This window comes from Aphelocoma coerulescens, chromosome 2 (genome assembly GCF_041296385.1).
Source record: "Aphelocoma coerulescens isolate FSJ_1873_10779 chromosome 2, UR_Acoe_1.0, whole genome shotgun sequence".
Classification (NCBI taxonomy): domain Eukaryota; kingdom Metazoa; phylum Chordata; class Aves; order Passeriformes; family Corvidae; genus Aphelocoma; species Aphelocoma coerulescens.
In genome coordinates, this window is record NC_091015.1 from 67,320,311 (window position 1) to 67,344,963 (window position 24,653).

The window sequence follows — 24,653 nt, forward strand, 5'->3', positions numbered from 1 at the left end:
TTCCTCATCCCACTACCCCTTCACTGAAAAGACCAGGAGTTGTAAAATGCCCAGAGGCACAGGGCTGCCACCGTCTCCCTGACTCTCCTCGATCCTCTCAGCCGCCCTGCCTAAGTAGCTCTGGCCAGGCTGTTTCGGCTTCTACCCAAACCCGCTCTCCTATGCCCTCTTCCCCCATTGTTCTCCCAAAAAAGCAGTTCCCAGTTTTATTGCCCTGAAAATGACGGCAAAGGCTTTTCTTCGTTCACCGTTTTGTCCCCTTTCCCTGCTGTTCTTCCACTCCCCCAAAATGGAGGAGACCACATGGCACAGTCTGCCTTTTTTCCTACTTCTTCCCAAAATCCTCTTCTCCCCCCTCCTCCTTGCCCTGTCCTGGCCCTGCCCCCTCCTAACGTGACATCTGTGAGCTCCTCCTTCATGTTGGGTCCCGCCCCCTGCGTTGGGAGTCCCCGCCTTTCCTGTGGCTGCTCCTCTTTGTCCTCAGCCCCTCCCTACTGGGAAGAGCCTTCTGGTTCCCACGCCTCGTCTTCCAGTTCCCACGCTGTGGAAACTGGAACCGACGCCATCTTGAATCCGGAACCGGGAGCTTCCTCCGGTCCCTTCGCCGCTCCGGTTACTTATAACCGAGCTGGCAGCAACCCCACCTGGAAACCCTTTGACCCTGCTGGGCTCAAAGAACTTTGTAAAGCCCAGAAGGAGTTTGGGAGGGAGAGTCCCTATTTCCAGAATCTCCTGCGGGCCACCCTCACTAATACAGTGTTGGTCCTGGCAGACCTCCAAAGCATTTTTTCTTGCTTGCTTTCTCCAGCTGAATTCAAGTTGTGGGATGACGGGTGGAGAAAGCAACTAAGGTTCTCCCAATCCTGTTGCAAGACCCTAATAATGCAGGGGTTTCCATGGACCACCTTACCAGTGAGGGGTTGCTTGCCAAGCCACAAGACCAGGCCCAAAACACCCCAGAGCCAGTCTTAAATGCTGTAAAACATGCGGCGGAGCAAGCATTTTTAATGATGCCCCCTAAATCGGCGCCTCTACTAAATTTTACTGAAATTTGGCAACTCCCAAATGAACCATTTATTGACTTTATTGACAAATTAAAATTAGTGGTGGAGAAGCAAGTGGAAGATACAAGAATTAGAGAAAGCATAATCACTCAAATAGCAAAAGCTAATGCAAATGAACCTTGTAAGTGATTATGACCCTTCCACTTGATCCTCCACCAACGTTAAAGCAGATGATTCAACACTGCACAACCTTAGTTCCAATTGGCCAACCAAACTTAAAAATGAGGGGGAATGTGGTAGAAGCTGCGGGTGCCGCTGAGGCAACGGCACCTCAGGACAAGAGGATGACAAACAGAACCTGGACTTGTCACAGATGTGGCGAGCCAGGACATGTGGCCCGGAACTGCAGAGCTCCAGCCCCAATTAATCAGAGTTCCTGAGCTGTTTCCCCAGGGCAAGTAGCATCGCCCACTCCCATGGACGTACAGCCGGGAAACTGAGGACCCAGCGTGGATCTGCGGCCCCGCGTGACAACATAAATAAAGAAGCCGCAACCAGAAAGACTGTGACTACCACTACTGCAACCACAATGGACTCTATCACACCTCAACGGGTCCTCGTGAGCTGCAAAGGACTGAAAGACTACTACTTGTTTGTTACAGGAGACACCATGCATACACCACCAGAGATCTCAATAACACCAGAGATCATCCAAGTAGGATCACAAGGACTCTTTACCATTAACATACAGTGTATTAACCCGCCTTTCTTTCTTGCAGCTGGCCAGGTTCTCGCCCAGGCCATCCTCATGCCCAGAAGTTCACCAGAAAACTACAACACACCTGTCTTCTGGGCTGAGGTGGTAGGGGAGGATAAATCGATGCTAAGATGCAAGATTTCATGCCAGGGCTCGAACATCAGCCTAGCAGGGATGATGGACACGGAGGCAGATGTGACGGTTATTGCCTCCAACAACTGGCCATCACATTGGAGGTTGCAGCCGGCAGAAGGTATTGTTATGGATGTGGGAGGATCTGCGGCTGCCCAGAGAAGCAGGACTCTTGTCCAGATTGAGGGTCCAGAGGGGCGGATTGCAACAGTCCATCCATTTGTTATTGACTCTGGGTTTACATTGTGGGGCAGGGATCTCATGTCCCAGTGGGGAGCCTGGGTTGAGATCCCATCTCAACCCTGGGATTTTTAGTAGGGGCCACTGCAGAGCGCCCCACCCAGAAACTGAATTGGCTCACCAATAAAAGGGTCTGGGTGGATCAGTGGCCTTTAAAAACACACCAATTGAGAGTGCTCACTGCACTCGTGGAGGAGCAGCTGGGGAAGGGGAACACTGAGCCTTCCAACAGCGCTTGGAACTCCCCAGTCTTTGTGATCCAGAAGCTGGGGACAGACAAGTGGAGACTCCTTCATGATCTGCGGAAAATTAATGAAGTAATTGAGGACATGGGACCCCCTGCAGCCCGGAATGCCATCACCCTCTATGCTCCCTAGGCAGTGGAAGCTAGCAGTCATAGACATCAAGGACTGCTTCATCCATATCCCCCTGCATCCGGACAATGCGCCCCGGTTTGCCTTCTCGGTGCCTTCCCTCAACCGAGAGGCTCCCATGCAGCGCTACCACTGATGAGTTCTGCTGCAAGGCATGAAAAACTCGCCCACCATCTGCCAGTGGTATGTCGCTCGCATCTGTCCCCTGTCTGGAAAAAGGCAGTTAGAGCTGTGATGCTACACTACATGGATGATGTTTTGGTGTGTGCGCCCACGCAGCAGTACCTGGACTGGACTCTGGGGGAGGTAATCAGGGCTTTAGAAGCTGATGGATTCGAAATCCATCCCGAAAAGGTCCAGAAGACCTCACCTTTTAAATATTTAGGACAAAAAATAGAGGAGCAGATGGTGGTGCCCCAACCATTAAAGATCAATGATAACCCCAAGACTGTACAGGAACTCCATCAACTCTGCAAGTCCATCAACTGGGTGAGGTAGCTCCTGGGACTGACGACTGAGGACCTTGCCCCTCTGTTCAACCTGCTTTGTGGGAACGAGGATCTCAAATCCCCGAGGCAGTTGACAGAAGAGGCAAGAAACTCCCTCATCAAAGTCCAGGAGGCGCTGTCATCTCGCCAAACCCATCGTTATACCCCAGGTCTGCCCTTTCAATTTATAGTGTTGGGGAAAATGCCATACCTCCATGGGCTGGTTTTCCAGTGGGACAAGGTGCAGAGGGATCCCCTTCTGATTACTGAGTGGGTTTTCCTCTCGCACCAACTGTCCAAAAATATTACCACGCCACAGGAGCTCATGGCTCAGTTGGTGATAAAGGCTAGGTCTCGCCTCTGTACCCTTGCGGGGTGTGATTTCACATGCGTTTACCTGCCACTAACAACCAATGCACTGGACCATCTCCTTCAAAACAACAATCATCTGCCATTTGCCTTTGATAGCTATTCGGGACAAATATTGGCTCACAACCCGAAACACAAATTGTTCAATTCGGCCTTTAAATTAACTCCAAAAGAAATTCAGAGTCGTGAACCCCTCAATACCCTGACGATCTTGATGGATGGTTCTGGGGCATCTCACAAGTCTGTCATCGCTTGGAGGAATCCTCGCACTCAGAAGCGGGAGTCTGATGTACAGGTGGTCGAAGGATCACCGCAGGTTGCAGAGCTTGCCACAGTGGTCAGAGCATTTGAGCGGTTCAATGAACCTTTTAATTTGGTAACAGATTCCGCATACGTAGCAGGAGTGGTGTCCAGAGCAGAAAGAGCATCGCTCAGAGAGGTGGCAAATCCAAAAACCTATAACTTGCTTTCAAAGCTAATCCAAATTGTCTCCCACCGAAAGCAACCCTTTTACGTAATGCATGTGAGGTCACACACTGACCTGCCAGGATTTATTGCTAACGGGAACAAGAGAGCAGATGCCCTAGCTATGCCCATCGAGTTAGTGAATCTGCCTAATAGATTCCAGCAAGCCCAGCTGAGCCATGCAATGTTCCATCAAAATGCTCCAGCTCTCGTCAGGATGTTCCACCTCACTAGAGATCAGGCGAAAGCCATTGTGGCGACATGCCCCAGCTGCCAGAAACATCAGCTTCCATCATTAGGTCAGGGGGTTAACCCCCCAGGCCTAGGCAGTTGTGAGGTATGGCAAACAGATGTCACCCACTTCCCCCAGTTTGACCACCAGAAATATATTCACGTTTCAGTGGATACCTTTTCTGGTGCAACCTTTGCCTCAGCTCACTGTGGGGAGAGGGCCAAAGATGTCATCAATCACCTGGTACAGGCCTTTGCTGTGTTGGGGACACCAAATAAATTAAAAACTGACAATGGCCCTGCATACACCTCTGCAGAGTTAAACAGATTCATGAGTGAGTGGGGTGTACATCACATCACTGGCATCCCTCACTCACCCACAGGCCAAGCCATCGTGGAGAGGAATCATCAGACACTACAAAGACTGCTAGAACAACAAAAGGGTGGCAATGAGATCGCTGCCCCCACCATAAGACTGTCCAAAGCGTTGTTCACTTTGAACTTTATAAACTGTTCCTATGAGGAACCTGACCCTCCCATCCTGAGACACTTCACAAACTCTGCCAAACATAAACTGACTGAGAGACCTGAGGTTCTAATAAAGGACCCTGACACTTTACAGATACGTGGCCCGTACACCCTGGTCACCCAGGGTAGAGGCTACAGGTGTGTTTCCACCCCAGAGGGTCCAAGATGGATCCCTGGGAAGTGGATCAAACCCTTTTTGAAACCACCTGCAGATGCTAAGCGAAGGAAAGAAGCTGCCACAGCCTGGAAAAGGAGGAGAAACAAGACCTCCTGAATAAACAAGAAATTCTCCTCCCAGGCTGCAAAGACAAACATTCCCTTTCCCACCTTCTCTATTGTGTTTCCCTCCCCTAAGTGGCCCTTTGTTTTGAAAGAGAGGGAGTCCAAGGGAGCCATTGTTATTTAAGTTAATCGTATTTGTATTAATTTTATTTATGTTACACTAGTTATCTCCCATGACTGCGTGATGACATCCTACATGCTGCTGTCCCACCTGCTGCTGCAGCTCCTCCTGTACACTGGGAGCTCCAGTGGCCGGATTCCTTCAATTATCAAGGACACTGTATGGGGTTTCTTTATGGAGTTGTTAATTTTATTAGCCCTTCCCATTTTTAAGTGTTTGGTTTTGAAATCCCTTAACCCTTTCCCCTCATTTCAATGTAATAAAGAAGGGGGAGATGTTGGGGTAGGTCAGCCTGCTCTCAGGCTGAAACCATCAAATGTCAATCACCAGAATAGAGCACTGAGATCTAGGTTACCTCCCCCTGGGTGGCTCCCAATCCTAAATTACCTCCCCCTGTCCAGAAAGTTCTCCCTTTTTTAGTTATTAATTGGTTCCCTGTTATGACTCCTGCCTCCCTGTTTTCCCCATTTGTTCTGAAAAATTGTATCTTCCCCTCTGCTTGTACCCCATTGGTTGTTTTCTCTTTCCCTGCCTTGCTCCACCCCCCATAAAGGGGAAAGCCTGTGTCTCCTCACGGCTTCGCTGGTCCCTGGACCCTCCTACAAATAAACCTGTTGGAACTCACGCTAGAAGCCCCTCCCGCCTTCTTTGCCTCCAGGCTAATGCGAACCTATTCCAGCGGCTGCCCGACGTGCTTCCTCTGAGGAGGAGCCAACGCATGCACCCATCTCACGCTGATTCCACTGAGTCGTCCAGCAAGAATGCTGTGGAGGCTAATGCTGCATCCCCTCTGCCTGAGGGCACGCTGGGGCTTGTGGTGACAAGCCCCCGGTTGCGTTAACCTCCTAATATTATCTTGAAAGTGTGTGTTGTTTCATTCAAAGGTTCTTTAAGGCATCAAAGGTGCAGAAAAAAGCACATAAAATTCAGTTATGAGTAGAATACTGTTTCTCTGTCTGGCATTTTCCTATTTCTACATAAAACATGGGAAGACTTATTCTGCAAAAATCAGTTTTAGCACTGTCCTTCTCAAGTCGCATTGTTCAGAATGCTCAGAATTTTACTCCCACAACATACATGTTTTAACATGGTACCCGACTAGGTCATCATTTGTAGTTTGGTAGTGAAACAGAAAAAAGCTTAAACAAAATCTGTCCTCCTCTAGTAAACTTACAGAATATGTTCCCACTGAGAAATCATGCATTTACATTTAATTCTACCCTCTGAAACCAGTACCAATTTAATAGGAAATAATAAGCCTCTTCAGCTACTCAAGGCAGTAGCTGAAATGAGGACTGTTTAAATTATTCAAGATCATATCTTTAATACAGGAGTCCAGGACAAGTCTACAAAGCTTACCTGTGTGAGTTTCTTTGTTTTTTGGTACATCACTTTGCTTTTTCCAGTACTGGGTCCAGCTGAAATGAAGTGAAGGTACTTGATCCCCCTTTAGCAGGAACTTTCTTCCATTGAACCTGAGAGACTCAGACAACTGATGTCTGATTTCACTGGTCAAGTTTTCATCATTTTTGTGAGCAGTGAGTTCTTTCTTCCTTTCATTTTTATCTTTTGGAGTATATGCAACAGAAGACTTCTTACCTACTTTTGTATTTTTACTACGGTGAGAATCATGTCTTTTCTGACACTCCTTTTCTACTGGAGGTTTATTCCACACAGGCTTCCGGGCATATCTTTTGTTTACATTATTGTAGCCTTTTTGCTCATCCCCACTTCCAAAAGGTGCATCACAGAATGCCTTTCCAACAGATGATTCTGAAGAGTCAGACTGTGTCAAATCCAGAGATGGAACATTTTCAAACAGCTCTACTTTCTGTTTAGAGCTCACTCTCTTTTCACGGTCATGTGCCTGCTTTCCCTTTTCCCTGAAACCTCTCCCAGATGTATGCATCAGATGTGTTTTCTTTGGCTTTGCCCCTCTGCTATCTGCATTAGGTACCTCCCTGTCACTCTCTGAGGAGAGGAAATCACTGTATCCTCTAGGAGGTGCTCTTCTACCAGGTACTACTGCAGCATCTGAAATTCCTGGACCTGCAGCAGCATCAGTAGTACTTTGCCTTATCTTATTTCTAGCACATGTGCTATCATTTCTCATTCTGTGCAATCTCTGGCTTTGCAAGCTGCGATTCTTCAAACTTTTACTCGTACCAAAATATTGATGAAAGTCTTCAGAATTCCCATACTGACTTTCTGGATTACAAAAGCCATGATGCTTTGTGGAAGAGCGTTCATAATCTGTACCTCTTTCAGAAGACAGACTAGGAATTGGTATATTACCTCTATTTTGATTACTGCTAGGGTCTTTCCTATCTTTATTTACCCAGTTTACATCTGTAGGTTGTCTTTCTCCAGGAATGGAATCAGCAGCATCAGGACTGAAATTCAATGCACCTAAAAAATAAAAAAATTCATAAAACTTAAATAGTAAATACTTCTCTTTGACCAAATTACCATGCATGCAAAGGTCCAGAAGTTCAGTCAATCCCACACTTGACAGAACAACTGCAAACAAGTGTCCAGAAACTAGAACTGAATCATACAGTGCTTTGTAGAAGTTATCTTTACAGAAGGACTGTGATGACCCACAGCTAAGAATACAAAAATAAAAGGTGAAGAAAAGCTTTTGAAGCAGTACAAGAGATGGAAGTGTGATAATCAGTGTTTAATATCTGAAGTTTTTCCTAGCATGTTTACATACATACAAGAACCTGAATAAAATGGGGTCCTTTAAATACGTCTATATCTGAGATTTTAATATTATACAAAACTTTGAATATAAATTAAAAGTAGCAGTAGTAAATACTTGCCTCAACTCTGATTACACTGTTCTACATATAGACATATTAAATGATACAGGGACTACCCAGGGCAGAGGTGCAGAATTATTTTTCTGAGGCCATCAACATGAACCATGCTTCTACATCAGAGGTCTTCTGTAATTTCTATGTCTCCAGATAAAAGAAAGAGAAATCCTGTGTTGCTCAGTTTCCTGTAAAATTGTGCCAGTAGTGCCTGCCTGCAACAGAAATTATTAGGTGAATATCAGGAATAGTTTAATTGGCTGTGGCAGATTGGTGAAGCCTTACGCAATAATGTAAAAAAGTAGTTTATAAAATCTCATTGAAGTAGTGCCCATTTTACTGGTTGGGTAGGTTACCTCACATGGTAGGGCTGAGTGCAGTTTATTCCTGGTTCACAACAATTCAAAACAATAATCAAGCACTTAGGCCGCGACATAGGCCACGAGACTCTCCAAAAGGCTAATGTTATCTAGGTCCCCAAACTACCAACTATTTTTTCAATAAGGATTGGAAATTAACATTTTCAAGGGAAGAAGAAACCACAACATTTCAAGGCATTAACATACTTTTTTTCCCAGTGAATTAAATTTGCTTTCAAATGAAAGACGTGTTTTTTAAACCTCTAGGAATGGTCATAGCTGCTATGTGAAAGTTGGTGGCCAAAGAAAAAAATACATGACTTTGTGGAAGTGAAGCTTTAACCTTAATAAAAATTAAGAATTTAAAATTACATTTAAGGATGTTTTAACCACATAACTTAATTCATACTTAGCTTTTAAAGAGCAGTTGAAATCACTTTGGGGTTTTTTGTCTTTGCAAAAACTATACTGTATATTATTTATATAATATACATAATTTAATATCTACATAGTATATAATTTACTATTATCTATATTTGCTAAATCCATATATATTAACATTACAATGTTACATTACAAGCTAGTATATATTATTAATACAGTATATTATATATTATTAAGTGCTACTCTATACAGTATTATATGCTGTAAATAAACTAGATACAAATGGCAAATACAAATAGTTTGTGTTTTTTTTAAACTGAAACACTAACCTGATTTTGAGACAACAGAATGAGAAGACCAGACAGAAGTCTGGTCTTCAAAACAGCTCAAGACTGAGTTAAGAATCAATCTTAACTCAGGAGGAAAAGAAGTAGAGAGTAGAGAAGCAGAGAGGCAGGGGCTGATCTCTTCTTCCCAGTACCAGGACATGTGGGAATGGTTCAAAGCTGTGTCCCCCAAGGAGGGGGGGTGGGGGCGGGGAGGTGTTCAGACTCAAGGTGAAGGAGGTATTTCTTTGCTGAGAGTGTGGTCAAAACCTGGAACAGGCTTTCCAGACGGGTGGTCAATACCCTATGTCTGCCAGTGTCCAAGAGGCAATTGGACAACACTCTTAATATGCTTCAATTTTTGGTCAGCCTTGAAGTGGTCAGGTCTGGATTCAATAACCATTGTAGGTCCCTTCCAGTTGAACTATTCTATCATTAGGACTGCAGACCCTAGTAAGTACCAACATTAGACTTATACATATGAAAGAATCTGGACTGCAAGCAGCACCCCTAGAAACATTCTATTTTTTTCAGCATATGTATCCCTGTGTAAAGAACTGCAAATGTAAAGTTGTCCATTTTACTTTCTACAACACTTTCAGTTTTCCCAGCATTTTGCCAGTTTATTTTCTATCACTAATAAAGAGCAGTACAATCATAAACCATGGTTGTTTTACACGATAATGTAAACAGCAGTCATTCAATATTGACTACTTAAGTTTCACGCATTTTGATTGGAAAACAGAATGCAATCCTATAATTACACGTAAACCTTATTTGAAACAACCCATTTTATTAGCAGTTTTAAGTTTTCTTTTGTATATTCTAAAATTTAAAGTCAGATGAACAGCTAAAGTTTAATAAAAACAGGTTTTGCAAAACTCACACAGCTTGCCTCTAAAAAGTATACTCTATTTTTAAAGACCACTGTTTCTTTGGTTATAAGATGTGGTACATAAAATGACTGGATGAATTACAGTCAGATTGACCTCTGAATATGGCCTCCAAGAAGTGTAACCAGGATTTGAAATGTAACTGTGGAAATAATATTTTGAAAGCATTTTCCAAATAATCTATTAAGTCTGAAGAAAAAAAATGAAAAACCAGAACTCGGTTATTTAACAGCACCTCCAAAATATGAATAATTCAACAGGACTTTTTACATCAATAAGATTCCTATTCTTGCTGTCAGCTTCTACATGACGAAGAAAATTCCAGAGTGGTAAATTTTACTAACTGATCTGTCTCCCAAGACAAGAAACTGCAAAATAAAAGTACAAGTGTAATAATAAGGAACTAACACTGGCTGAAATTTTCTCTGACATGTTTACACAATCATATACAAAAATTCAAAGTAAAAGGGATCCTCCAAAGCTAAATTCCAGCCTGTATTTCTATAAAAAACCATAGAAAACCATAGTACCTTTAGAAACAACTTCTATATTGTCTCACCTCTGTGCCTGAGAATATCATGAAACAGACACTTCTAGAAGTTATGCTAAGGCACATGGAGGACAAGGAGGTGATGTGGGACAGCCAGCACAGCTTCACCAAGGACAAGTCCCACCCAACCAACCTAGTGGCTGTCTATGATGGAGTGACTATGTAAGTGGACAAGGGAAAGGCTGCAGATATTATTTACCCGGACTTCTGTAAAGACTTTGACATGGCCACCCCCAACATCCTGCCCTCTAAATCAGAGAGATGGGTGGATTGTTAGGCGGATAAGAAATTGGTTGTAAAGTCACATCCAAAGAGTAGTGGTCAAAGGCTCAGAGTCCTGATGGACATCAGTGACAAGTGGTGTCCCTCAGGGGTCTGTATGGCAACCACTGTTATTTAATATCTTCATTAATTATACAGTCAAAGGGATACATTGTACCCTCAGCAAATTTGCAAATGCCACCAAGGTGAGTGACGCAATTTACACCCCTGAAGGACAGGATGCTATCCTGTACTAGTTTGAAAAACAAACTAGTGGGAGATACCAAGTCAGAATAACAATTTAATGGGGAAATTAAAGAAAAGGGAAAAAAAAAAACAAACTAAAAGAATACACTGGTTCAAACTGACAGAGTCAAGATACAACCTGAGTCCCTGTTAGGCAGGGTGGTGGTAGCAGTCTGGTAGAATGGTGGCTGCAGTCCTCTGAAGCGGTGGTCCTGTAGTAAAAGGGTCTGCTCTTCCTCAGAAAGTCCAGTGGTGGCTGTGTAGCTCGTGTCCTCTGGAAATCCAGTGGAAAGGGTTGTCTCTGGTGTTCAGAGTCTCAGATTATATCCACGATGGGATGCTTTGGTTCCTCCCTCTGGGTGGAGCATCTCACAATGGGGTAATGAGTCATGAGGCCAAGTGTTGATTAGGCTCATTAACAGAAGATAGTCCGGAGGGAGTTACCTCTGAGTCATGTGGCAGGACAATGATGGGCCATTAACAGGAAGATAGTCTGGGGGGAGAAGGCAAGGAAACACTGCCCCACCTGATTTCAACAGCTCATGAGGATGGTAAGAGAATACATTGCAACCCAGGACACATTCTAAGCGACCTGGACAAGCTTGAGAAGTGGGCCCACAGGAATCTCATGAGGTTCAACAAGACCAAGCGCAAAGTGCTGCACCTGGGTCAGGGCAATCCCCAGTTATCAGTAAAGGCTGAGGGATTAACAGATCAAGAGCAGCCCTGCTGAGAAGGACTTGGGGGTGCTGGTGAATGAGAGGCTGGACATGACCTGCCAACATGTGTTCACAGCCCAACTGTATCCTGGGCTGCATTAAAAGAAGTATGGCCAGCAGGTCAAATGAGTTGATTCATCCCCTCTGCTCTGAGTACTCCACACCTGGAGTGCTGCATCCAGCTATGAGGTCCCCAGCACATGAAGGACACTGACCTGTTGAAGCGAGTCTGAAGGAGGACACCAAGATGGAAGGATGGAGCATATTACCTGTGAGGAAAGGCTAAGAGATTTGGATTTGTTCAACCTGGAGCAGAGACTCCAAAGTGACCTAACTGCGACATTTTATGAATACATTAAGGGATGACATTTGAAGGTGCCACTTAAAGATATTATGCCTAAGTGAGTTATTTTAGAAGTTTCACAGTTTCAGGAAGCTACATTCAATTAGATTTTTATTAGATTAAACAATGTACTTTAATTAGTGTGAAGTTCATAATTAAAAACAAATATAAGAGAGAAAAAAATATCTTGACAAAGTCAATCAGAAAAAATATAACACAGTCCACAGAATAGCCTCTTAGGTATCAGAGTTAGTACTTCTTTATTCTTAAATTAATTCAGCTTTATCTCCCAGACAGGAAGAACTGATTTCCTTCTGAAGTTTCATATCAATACAAAACTGGAATGAAACAAACAACACTGATTATTACCAACCTTTCTGAATGGACTTCAGATATCTTTTAACTGACTGCTTTTAATGAGATATCCATAAATCCAGGCAAAAATAGGGTCTTGAGTACTGCTTGCACTGTGTGCAAAAGTAGTGTCTTGAATACTGTGTATTTGGCTCCACAATGAAAGAAGGATATAAAAATATCAGGTGTCCAGAGGAGAGCAACAAAGGTGAAAGGACTGAAGGATAATGAGGAGCAGCTGAAAATACAAGCTTTGTTGAGCTTGGAGGAGAAGGGTGACCTTCTTGCTGCCTACAGTTTTCTCATGAGAGGAAGTGGAGAGGGAGTTGCTGATTTCTTCCCCCCAGTGGCCAGTGATAGGACACGATGGAATGGCTTACAGCTTGGTCACGGAGAAGTCAGATTGGATTGTATCAGGAAAACCTTCAATTAAAGGGTGGTCAAGTACTGGAAAAAGCTTTAAAGGGAAGTGCTCATGACCCCAAGCTTTTCAGTATTCAAGAAGTGTTTTAATAATGTGCTTATATATCTGATTTAACTTTTAGATTCCCCTGTGTGATGTCAAGCATTTGACTCAATGACTCTTGTGAGTCCCTTTCAACTCAGAATAGTCTATGAATAGATGTTCTATTTATATACTGTCTCTCACTATAAGACAAAGCTAATTTCAGGATGGATATCTTCAGTTTTAAAGCAATTCAAATAACCTGTTCTTTCACCTAAAGATAGATGACAGTAGAATGTGCACACACCCATCTCTTTGTGTCAGCATCACTTATATCCAGACAAGAGATGATTCAGTCAGCTGTACACAAAGTGCAATTACATGGAAGACACTCCTTGCAGGTCTTAAAATGCCTGTATTAAACAGTACAACAAGAAGAAGAACCCAAAAAAACTAGAAGAAAAAAAAAACACAAAGAAACCAAAAAGGAATGGTGCATTATGGAAATCTGAGGCTTTCTGCAAAGCACTGGAAGCTTTAAACCAGACTACCAAGTTTGTATTTTTTGTCTTCTCTGATCACTTTATACATCACCTACAGCATTTTATCATTTTCAAAATGACACAGATTTACAAAATGTTCAACTTCTTCCTAAACAGGAGTTACATTGTTTCAGGCTTAAGGACTCAAGCAGTGCCACCCATTTCCAGGTGAAACAATCTGCATGCCCAAAACTCATTGTTAATTTCAACTGTATTAACTCACCTAGTAAAAGATATGCGCCCTTCCTACAACTCTTGCCAGAAATTACTAGAGAATAACATGCAAAATCAGCATTACCATAGAATCACAGAATGGCTCATTTTGAGACTTCTAGAGATCATCTAGTTCAAAAATCCTGCCCAAAAAGGGTCAGTTGCCCATAACGGTGTCCAGCTGCGTTTTGAGTATCTCCAAGGACAAAGAGGCCATGACCTCTCTGAGCAACCTGTTCCGGTGTATTACCATTCTCACAGTAAGAAGGCTTTTCCTTGTGTTCAGCTGGAACGTACCTGTAGTCTCTTGTCCTTTAATTTAATACCACTAAGGAGAATCTGGTTCAGTATTTTTTATTCCCACCCTTTCGTATTTGTACACAGCACTAAAATCACTCTGAGACTTCTTAAGACTAAACAGTTCCAGCTCTCTCTACCTCTCCTCATGTGAGGGATGCTCCAACTCCTTTATTGTCTTCATGGCCCTTTCCTGGACTCGGTCCAGTATGTACATGTCTTTCTCGTATGCATGGAGCCCAGAACTGGACACAGTGCTCCAGGGGTGGCCTCATCTCACCTTTTCTGCAAAGCTATTTTCCAGCTAATTAGTCCCCTGTATATATTGGTGCACAGTGCTGTGTTATTGTCTTTTTATGCTATTGTCCAGTTTTATGTCCAATTCAGTGCATCCATACTTTAAATGGGACATGAAGTTTTAACCATCCAATTTCAAGATGACATGGGAGAGAATCTGGAAGTAGGACTTTGTCATAAATAGTTACATCATCCTAACAAAAGGACCTACTACAGGATGGATTTTGTATAAGGAAAACAAATATATTTTAAGCTTTCACTTTCCTCTTCCCCCTTACAGTGGGCTACTCAACACTTCATAGCAATTCCCTGATTATCTTCAGCTTAATGATACATTGCACCACGTATAACACGCAGCTGTCATTGTGATGGCAAAAAAACAAAACTACATTCAACAGCAATTACAGCAACTGATGGGAAAAAATCCATTAAAAGCTATTAAATATAATACACCTGTCCCTTCTAGGTGCACAGGGATAGAAAGTAGAAAGATACATCAATGTGAACAATTATTATACAATTGTCTTGCTGCTTATATTTTTCCCCTTTTTCTTTTATAATCATTTCCTGGGTCTCAATAATTGTTCACTATTGACAAAATATCCTGGATGGGCAGCACATTTGCGGTGACCCAAAACTGCCACTCTTTGACCCCCTGTTCTACTCTGAGAACAGAAACATCTTTCAATTTTAAGCTTTCAAAATCAGACACTTGCTCTGTCCATGAAGTTGCAGAGCAAAACCCAGCTTCTATTCTAATACTGCACAGGTACAATTCAAAACTTACCTATGAGATTTTTCTTGAAAGAACAGTAAGTGTTACCACAAAAATGAATCAACTCCAGAATTTCAGGCCAAGTAACAATATCTGTGTTAAGTATTGTAAGGCAAGTGTAGAAATGCTGCCCCATCCAGACTAATCTTCTGCTTTACAGTAAAGCAATTTTTAGCCCAGTACACCTAAGACTCTTTATTCCAATACATATATACTATATAAAAGATTTCACAATCAGACTTGACCTGCAGCCTGACAGCATGAAAGATAAACAGACAAGAAGAAATTTGACTGCACCAGCTTTACTGCAGCTATGTCTCAGGCCATTTCACTTCTGACAAGGCAGTTTGTGGACCCATTCTCATACCACCAAAAAATGAACTCAAATAACTTTTCCATCATGATAGCCAGGCTGCCAAGAACAGGGGATACTATTAAAGACATTGGCTGTTGATATTCTTAATCTGAATTAACATCAGGATGCTGCAAAAGTAGAGAATGATCCTTTCTTCTTGACCCAAACCACAAAAGTCCAGGATTCTCCCTGACAGAAATCCAGCAACTCTATGAACAATGAAATTAGTTAGCTCATCAGTTGACCTCAATAATATGATGACATTGATTACCAGAGAAGGTCTATCTATACTACAATAAAATTAAGAGGCCCAATAAAAAAACTAAGTATCATTAATTACTCTCAGCAAGAGTGTTATTTCTAGACACATACTCATGACATAATTATGTAAGTGTTCTTCTATTGTTAAGTACCCGGAATACAGGACAAATCATTAAACACAAGGCTGAAATATCGATCTTGAAAGGTTTCCTCCCCACTCCTCAGCAACAACAACCAATAACACTAAAGTTAACCTAAGCCTGCATAATACAAGTAAGCAGGGCAAAACAAACAAAAGAAAAAGTGTTTTCTTGCATGTTGCTCTCAATCCCTGTCCAGGTCGTATACCTAAGATGCTCTCCATCCGTGAGCCCCTGCCTAGATCCCTCTGCAGGTAGCACCTGCTCTAAGCAGTAACCTCCTGCATGTCCAAGACTTCTAGTCAGAGATCCCTCTGAGACCCCTCAAAAAGCCGCGGTTTTACAGTAGCTCGTGGGCCTGAGACGTTGTCATTGTCACTGCTCTGCGCAGGCAGCCTGAAACCTGGGTTTCAAGGGCATGGGTGGGCAGAGAGCGGTCAGATTTTCCAGTAACCAAGATCTTCTTTATTTATTTTCTCTGGCGTTACCATTCGTTTGTCACATACCAGGAGCTCGCACGTTCCTCCTCGGGCAAAGTTCTTCCTAGCGGGCCCTGCGGCAGAGGCGAGCCCAGCCATTTTGAGCGCCACAGGCTCCGCCACGTCGCGGCGGGCGGGGGCGGGGCAGCCGCAACAGGTGTGCCGCAGCCCGCACAATGACGAGCCAGCGTTCGGCGGCGACCCCACGGTGAGACTTTGTGCCTGCTAGTATCGCTGGGGAGCGATGACTGCGCCTCCCCTTCACTGCGCCCACCCCATCCTGCAGCTCCCTGTCCTCAGTCCCCCTCCCCCAGCGCGGCAGCCACGCTCACCTGCGCCGGGCCGCGCCTCCGCCATGCCAGAACCAGCCACACTCCGCTGTCCGGCGTCCCAGCTGCCGCGCACGCGCAAGACTCGCGCACGCGCCACCAATTGAGCCTGTCTCTCCGCACGCAGCCGCACCGCAGCCGCGAGCGGGAGAGCGCAACCCAGCAGGAGGCGGGAGGGGCGGAGCCGGGGGCGGGGGACAGCAAGGGCGCGGGTTCCTGAGTACAGCCGGAGCGTTGGGTTGTGTAGCGCTGCGTCTGTAGTGGCGCTGCGTCTCTAATAGCGCTGCTTCTCCAGTCGCCGGAAAGAGCTGGACATCGGGAGCCTTGTTTGATGCTGCAAAATTGGAAGAAAGAAAAGCTAACAGCGAGAAAGAAATTATAGCTCTGCCAATAAATTGACCTTTTTGGTAATCGGCTTGCCTCCAGCATTTCAGAGCCAGGCTGAGTGGGCCAAGAGCAGGAAGAGGGTGGGTACAGGACAGCTCGTCCCTCTGTCTCAATGTATAAAAGAGGTGCTTTCTCTAGGCACAGGATAGAAAGCAGGGTTGTGTCATCAGGCTATCTATTGCATCCTGCAGGCACTGCTTGAAGGAGGTGGCAGAGACATACAAAAAGCCCACACAAGAATTCCCATACTACAGCTGGTGCTGCAGAAAAATCTTATGCTCCAGCTACAAATACTCCATAGAACTGCATGATTCGTCATACTGCGGGTTTCAGCACCAGTGTTTAACCATTTTATGATTCACACCTTCCTGCAGAGGTTTGTAGTGCCATGGTTACGGTACATCTGCTGAACAGCTCAGAGGCCTTACAGAGCTGGTGATCTTTACAGAGACTGCAGAGAAAGTTCGTAATTCCATAACATCAGCAACTCTGAAGAATGGCACCTCAGGAGCACTGCTGCACACAGCCTGTCTGCATTTTGATCTCCACACCCCACCCTCCTAGTGAAATTTCCACTTGCTGCATAGTGCTACTGTTCATAGTGGGCAAAGTTCATGGCTTTAAAGTCCTTGAAGAATTAATGGGTTTATAGCAGAAACACCAGCTACTGAAATGCCTCCTGGACTCCTGCCATTGCTGCAAAGGAAGCTTGCAAACCAGCATGGCAACAGCCTTATGAAGATGGTACATGTTTTGCCATGCATTTTGAGTGTGTTTGAAGTGCTTTGCTGTATATGAACATGGTGATCGTCTAAGGTTGCAAAGAAAGGTATGTGTCAGTGGCATCCTTTCAGAGATGATGTATGGTTTTCCTGCTGCTGTGAAGAAACTTGCTCTAGTTCCCACAGACTTCTCTGTCACTACTGTAAAGATGTGACCATAATATTCACATAGGACTACTACAAAATTTCAACACCACTTTTCATGAATACCACACCACTACCACTTCAGTATCCACACTCTTTTTTTGTTATCTCCAAGAAACCAGTCACTGCCTGGAAAGCACTAAGGAGATTTTCATGTATGTTCTGCTGCATAATTGCTAATGATCAAGTACAGGTTTTCCTTTGTTCTCCCTTTTTATCTAAACACTTCTGGTTTTTTTTTTTCCCCTTTCCTGTCTTAAATTTGCATTGGGTCAATTCCAACCACTCACGATAACCTAACTTAATTGCCCAGCATTTCTCTACAGGCATGTGAATTTATTTTCTTCTTTATTTTGGCCAAAACAGCCTTTTAATCTTTTCTCATAATTTCTTCTTTTCTGTTCAGGGATAGTGGAAGGGGTCTCCCCACTGTATCCTACACCCTCTCGTAAAACATCTATTTTGTTTCTACTTTGTCAGGCTTGAATATTTATCTTCCCATCCTTTTGCTATTTATCACTCATTTCTTTGCTCAGTGGCTGCTTCTTTTCATCTGAACAGTATGACTGTCAGGATGTAGCAGGGACAGATTGCTCCATGTGGAAGGTAGAGCTGGGAGCTAAGAGCAAATTCTATAATGCTTGAGCAAGAAGAGCAAAGCAGGTTCACCAACAGTCCAGGCAGCAGGCCAGGTTGCCATACAAGCCTGTAGTGACGGTGCAGCTCAAGACAAAAGTCAAGTCAGTGGGTAAAAATCAGAGAGCACAAGCATACGTGCAACATAGCTCAGGCAGAAAGAAAAAGAGCAGGTGTTCTAAAGCAGTGGGGGAAAGAACAACGGGCAGGCACCCTTTGAAGTTGGTGTGAGCTCATCCAGACAAACACCCAGGGTGTGGGGGGAAGGGACATGGGAGAGATGTACTCAGGGCTCTTACAGTTGTCTCTCCTATATGCAGCAGGGATGACAGTAAATAGCCTTGCCTTCCAAGGGAGAGGGGGAGATGAGGCAGGGAAGCAAAAGGAAGGGAAATCCTAGACTAGGTCTGTTTCAGCATGCATGCCAAGGAGGACAAATCTCTAATACAAACACATTCACTCCTGAACTGGCATCATGGTATAGTCATTTCTAAGAACCAGTCAGCCCATGGTGGGGTCAGTCACTGCTCAGGACATGCCTTGACATGAAGACAGCAAGGTTGTCATGATGTGGAGTTTCTGGTGAGGAAGATGAAATTGACTACAGCCAATAAACTGCAAGTCTAGATGTTCAGCATGAGTCTCCTGTATACACACAATACCCTTTTGTGCAAAGTATTTCCTCGACTTCCTGATTTTTAAACAAGCTGGTCCTAGGTATTTCCAAATGCCATTGGGCTTACAATCTCTGCAGCCAGGAGCAGTAGTTTAATACAATACTGTGTATGCTTCCAGAAGGCAAGCGAGGGGTTATAAGGTGCTGTAGGCACAGTCAATTGCAGCACACAGCGATGCTCTCACTCTTTTGTTCTTTCCTTCCTTACATAAAGCCCTTATGGACAAGGAAAAAAAAAAAAAGTCATCCACCAATATGTGCTTTCATTTAAAAAAATACCTGTTGCTGGGGTCAGCTTTTTAGAAGCATCCTTCCAAAAGCTAAATTTGGGCATAAAATTGAAAATAGAATCCAAACTTGTGACAGATAAAAAGTAAACCGTGCCATGAGACAGTTTAAAAGGATTTGAGGAACAACTTGCATAAGGAATAAAATCTAATAATAAATCCCCTTTCAAACACTTCAGGCTCTGAAGGGGCTCAGACTGGCTGTCTGCCCGACAGACTGCAGCACCAGGAAAATTGAAAGAAATTTAAAAGAGCATACAAAGAAAATAACAGAAAATCTAAATTAATTTTTTACATCTGTGTTCACTACAGCAGAGATGGATGAGATTCCCAAGCCAGCTCTTCTTTTTTTTATGAGGGGACTCACTAGGGGTTATGTCTTGAAAGATTCCATATGCAACATATAGGTTATGGAACATATAGGCAAAATTATTAATAACAAAGCACGAGGACCAGACAGTATATAAACAACAATTCTAAAAGAATTCAAGAGTGAACTACAAACTGTCCTGAAAAACCTCTAGTACAAAACTGATTTGGTAGCAGAAGACGGGGTTGTATCAGCTACAGCTGACTCATGAAAGCTGATTTTAAAAGAATGCCATAAGATATCTTGAAAAGTACAGTCCTGATGTCCATAGCAGGTAATTTAGTGGAAACTGTACAATAGATTAGAATTGGTGAGCATATGCATAAAGATGTTGTAATAGGGATGAGTCATAAGGGCTTTTGTAAAGGGAAGAACTGCCTCACAATCTCACAATCCTACTGAAATATTTATTAATCCCTTATGGCTAAGGGAGATATATCCTGGAATACTGACCATGGATTTCTGGAAGGAATTTGGAGAGGCCAGTCATCAAAAGCTCTTAAAAGTTACACTGCCAAGAAATAAATAATTGCAGGGGTAAATAACTGAATGAAAGGAAATAAGACAGTCAATAGTCCTTTCACACTCATCAACAGAGTCTCACAAGGAAGTGTTTTGGAACCTGATCTGTGCAACATATTTCTCAAGGAAATGGCAGTGTCAGAGTCTGCTGACAGTACAGTGTTATTTAGGGAAATATAGGCAACAGCAGACTGAGAAGAACTGTAAGCAGCAGAGTCTTTGAATACTGGGTACATGAGCAAAAGGATGGGATTTAGGGAAGCTCAATGTAAAGCAGGGCATGTGGGAAGAAACCATCCTACCTTCACATTTAAAAGGAAGAGCCCTGAGCTGTTACAAGACAGGTAGTTGTATGAAAATGTCTTATCTATGCTCAGTAGTGTGAAAAAAAGCAAATAAAATTATTAAACTTTGCTAAGAAAGGAGTAAAGAATAAGTAGCAATAACACCAAGACAGTGTATAAATTGATAAATATTATACACAAACCTGGGTCCTCATTCTCAGAGGACAAAGGAATGGGGAAAGGACTTTGAGAGGTGACATAGAATTAAAGATCATTTAGAGTCCTGGCCAGGAAGCAGTGACAGAGAGTAAAATGTAAAAATAAAAGAAATTGAACTGTGCTTAAACTACCAAACAAGTTTGAAGCTGAAAACCGTAATGGTAGGGTACTAATAACATGGTGTTAGGGACAGAATGGCCAGTCTGGTTTGAGAAATCTGAGTGTCAGTAAAAAGGCAGTAGTCTAGATGGGAGTCTCAGACATTGCTTTTCAGATGTTGAAATTCTGCGCCCACTTCTGATTTCTGAGGTGCATAGTGCAAGCTGATCCTGCCTTTAGTCCTGGTGTCCTAGGTTCTAACTGCATTTTTCCTGCTTATGGAAGACAAGTGCTGAAGTCCCCACATAGCCCTTTTACCCAGACAAAAATAGGTGGCCTACAGCAACTGTTCCTTTCTACACATTGCTGAGATTCCAGACCAGTCCCACATGGCTCCAAAGAGCTTGCACCTTGGTTTGAAGCCTTCAGCAAGCACCACCTCTGCTGTGCGAGGAGAAAGAAATAAGCAGGTCCCCCCACAGGCCTCAGTAGGTGATGAAAGCTGTCTGGTTTGTGTTAAGAAAACTCCCCAGTCTTCTCATTTACGAGATTCTCTGGCAGTCACACTCCCAATGCCAGAGACCTTAACTCCTAGGACTGAAGCCCCTTCACAGCAAGTGGCTCCAGTGAGCTGAAGGTGGCCCCACGTGACAGACCCCACTCACATGCAGTCAGACCAGGTTTCCTTCCCAGTTCGACCCCAGGTTTTCCATAACTGAGTCTCAGATGTCGAGCCCCAAAAAGCAATTTATTCAAGGCACAGTAATACAGAAATGTGTTATCCAAAAGCTTAGCATTTCACAGCCTCTTGTCTCAGGCTCCTGCCCAGAGCTCAATCTGCATCTCAATTTGCAGCTTGCAAGCTGGGCTACCTGGACCAGATGTATTCCTCAACAGTTTGGAAAGCAGCAAATGAGGTAGAAATGTGCATCACCCAGAGACAGCATGTTGTGTTACCAGGAACTGAGCATAGATCACCAGTCTGCAGGTATAGAGTATCATTTTAGTGTGGCATCCATAGGGAGATAAGGAAAGGGAGATGTGCATGGCATACTAGGAAGACATGCTGGCACATAAGACCAAAGGCCTTTATGCTAAAGGACTCCTGGCAAATGACTTCTGTTACGATCCAGTTATTAAAATTATTAGAGAGATGCCTCTGCTTGAATTAAGGTGCAAACAAGACCATATGCTGAAGTCAATAGTATGGATTTTATTTGACAGTGAATGTGAGGGAGAGAGAGAGAGAGAGAGAGAGAAAGAAATAGGAAAAGGGTGGGGGGGAGAAAGACCGTGACAGAGAAGGCAGATTAAGTAGAAAATGTCACCGCTCCATGGATCCCAATGGTGTCCCATTGATCCTCTTCTTATGGTCTTCTTGGTGGCGAGGGTCCTGCAAAACTGAGTTCAATGGATTAATATACCTTTGGGCCAGGTGGGAATGCCCAGGTACCTCCCCTGGGAGTGGGGGGCAAGTTTGACACTGTTTCCTGCAACAGACTCTGTATCTGTTGCGTCAGTTTGCGTAACGTGCAGTCCTCTGGTGCAAGGCCTCAGGAATGAGTCTGGGGGCCACTTTCGGGGTCTAATGGTTTATGACACCTCCTCAGCTCCCTCCCATATGAATGTCCCATGTGGGTGTGGCCTTCCCAAGGTGTGGGGGAGTTTACAAATGAGCCAGTTTGTGTAAGGGAGGATGTGTGTTAACTCTCTGGCTAGAGGTTATGCCCCACACCCAGAACTCTCCTCCTCTCCCCTTGGTTGGGGTGGAGTGTATGCAAACCTGGCCTCAGGAAATGAGTCTGTGGGCTATGGCCTCCCCATCCAAAACCCAGCCAGAGCTGATTTTCAGGACAGCTGCTGGGTTTGTCTTTCTTTGTAGATACATTCTTCTCCCTCAGCTTTGTTCACTTCTGCCTAGACCTGAGATAATTGGATAATAGTGTCACCTTTATCTTATCTTGAGTTCCCTTTAGATGGCTTAATTCACAGTCCAAAGTTCCAGTCAAGAAGAATATTCAGGGAGGGGTGGGCTTCGGTAGTGGCAGCTCCTTTATACAGTTTTGCCATAATGGACAGAAAGTCCTTCATAACAACATTTAAGCCATTAACCATAACAATTTCAGTCTGTCACAACTTCTGATTTGCTTGCAGCAGGCAACCTATTTTGGGTGGAGAATTTAGCTATAAACTACATCTTGCCTCAAAGTTTCTGAGCATTCGTAGTTCTGCCTGGAAAATCTAGATGAGTAGTATTATGTGCTGCTGAGATCCCCAGTATGAACACAAAGTATCTCCAGTGTCCATGCAAAATCCAACATATTGGGTGTACCATGTATATTTTCAGAACTACACTTCTAACCAGCACACAAGGCATTTGGTCCATTGCATCTGTCACATGTACAGCTGACAGGTAGTGGATCTAGCAAAGAGTAGTCACACCCCTGTGATTTCTAGTCAACTTTTCCTACTTTATGTAATTTCAAGGTAAAAAATACAAGAGGATTCTGTCAATGTTGTGTCACAGAAATTACTACAATGTTTGAACTTCTTTTCAAGAAAGATCTTAAAAGTTTAATCATGAAGGATTTTAAATAGATAGTTGTAACCAGTACTCTCTACTTCCTTTATCATGTGAACCAAGTAGAAGAATTCACTGCATGCAGTAAAACTATACAGGAGGACCATGCCAGATAATTTACCACTTGGATGTTCTCCCAATACTGAGAAGAGGCACTAAGAATGATACCTCAGAAATTACACATTAAAAAATCTTGGATGTCATGGTAACAGAATGAAGAACCAAAGCCCCTCTCAGAGTTATTTTCATAATCAAAAGAAAGTGTACCTCTAAATTAGCAATGATGAGTGGCAACAGTGCTGCTTTCCAATATCTGACATACCAGAGAGAAAAAGAAAAGAAGACCTAAAAAAGTGGTATTGCAGAATTGAAGAAATATGCACAGAACACTCAGAAAATATGGTAAAGAAGGATAAAGTTTGAGAAGGGAGATAAAAGTACGACATCTCATTGGTACCCTGAACTAGGTGTTGACTCACCCAGATTTCTACACAATGTCCATACGACTATATGAAACAAGCTTTTTGTGTCCCGTAGTACACTTGTCTGGAAAAACTCCTATTTATTTCTCTTCAGCACTCTGAATACTCTGCAGTGATAACCCAGTAGATGAGTTCAAATGGTGTGTCTGGGTTTGTCTTATACTAAAGGAAAAATCCAAAAGAGCAGGTGAAAATTGAACAGAAAAGCAAAAATTAGCATATTCTGTGTCAAATTCCTTTACTGTCAATTTATGTAACAGAAACTCATAATTCTGCAGAGTGTGTGTGCGTGTGTGTATGTGTGTATCTGTATAAAGAGGGAGAGAGTAAGAGAGAGAGAGAAGTAAAATACGAAAATGTTTGGTTATACCAGATAGCCAAAGGTAAATGACTCCACTATGACTAAATGCAAGTGACAGCTGGCAGCCCAGTTAAACAGGATTTCTTAAGGGTCAACACTGAGGCTGGCTCTGTTTAATATCATCACCAATGACCTGGAAAAGGAGACAGAAGGACCCTGAGCAAGTTGACATATGACACAAAACTGCAGGGAGCACATGATATGCAAAGGCATGCCTGTCATTCAAATTGACCTTGGAAAGCAGGAGGAATAGTCCACTAGGGGCCTTATAATATATACAGGGAGAGGCTGATCTAACTGCGTTTATCCAGCCAAGAGAAGAGAAGACTAAATCTGATTGCTGCCATCAACTATCTAAGTTGGTTTATAGAGAAGAATGAGCCAAGCCATTCTCTGAGATGCACAAGAAGCAACAGACTCAAACTGAAACAACAGAAATTCTGAC

The 24,653-nt window shown here is 43.4% G+C and overlaps 1 protein-coding gene across 8 annotated transcripts in view; it reads right to left on the minus strand.

Annotated features, from left to right (window-relative positions):
• The window catches only part of NFX1 (nuclear transcription factor, X-box binding 1), a 110,126-nt gene extending 93,646 nt beyond the window's left edge, over positions 1–16,480 (minus strand). For 7 of the 8 annotated variants that reach the window (XR_011149085.1, XR_011149086.1, XM_069007869.1 and 4 more), the window contains exons 1-4: positions 16,382–16,480; positions 11,764–11,817; positions 10,969–11,103; positions 6,351–7,400 (exon numbers count right to left, since the gene is read on the minus strand). Coding sequence is in view for 6 of the 8 variants with exons in the window: in XM_069007869.1 (XP_068863970.1) it covers positions 6,351–7,400; positions 10,969–11,103; positions 11,764–11,817; positions 16,382–16,406 (1,264 nt within the window). In the remaining 2 variants the exon portion in view is untranslated. The remainder of the gene's footprint in view (positions 1–6,350; positions 7,401–10,968; positions 11,104–11,763; positions 11,818–16,381) is intronic. The other variant, XM_069007871.1, reaches the window with a different exon arrangement.
• Between the last annotated feature and the right edge of the window lie 8,173 nt (positions 16,481–24,653).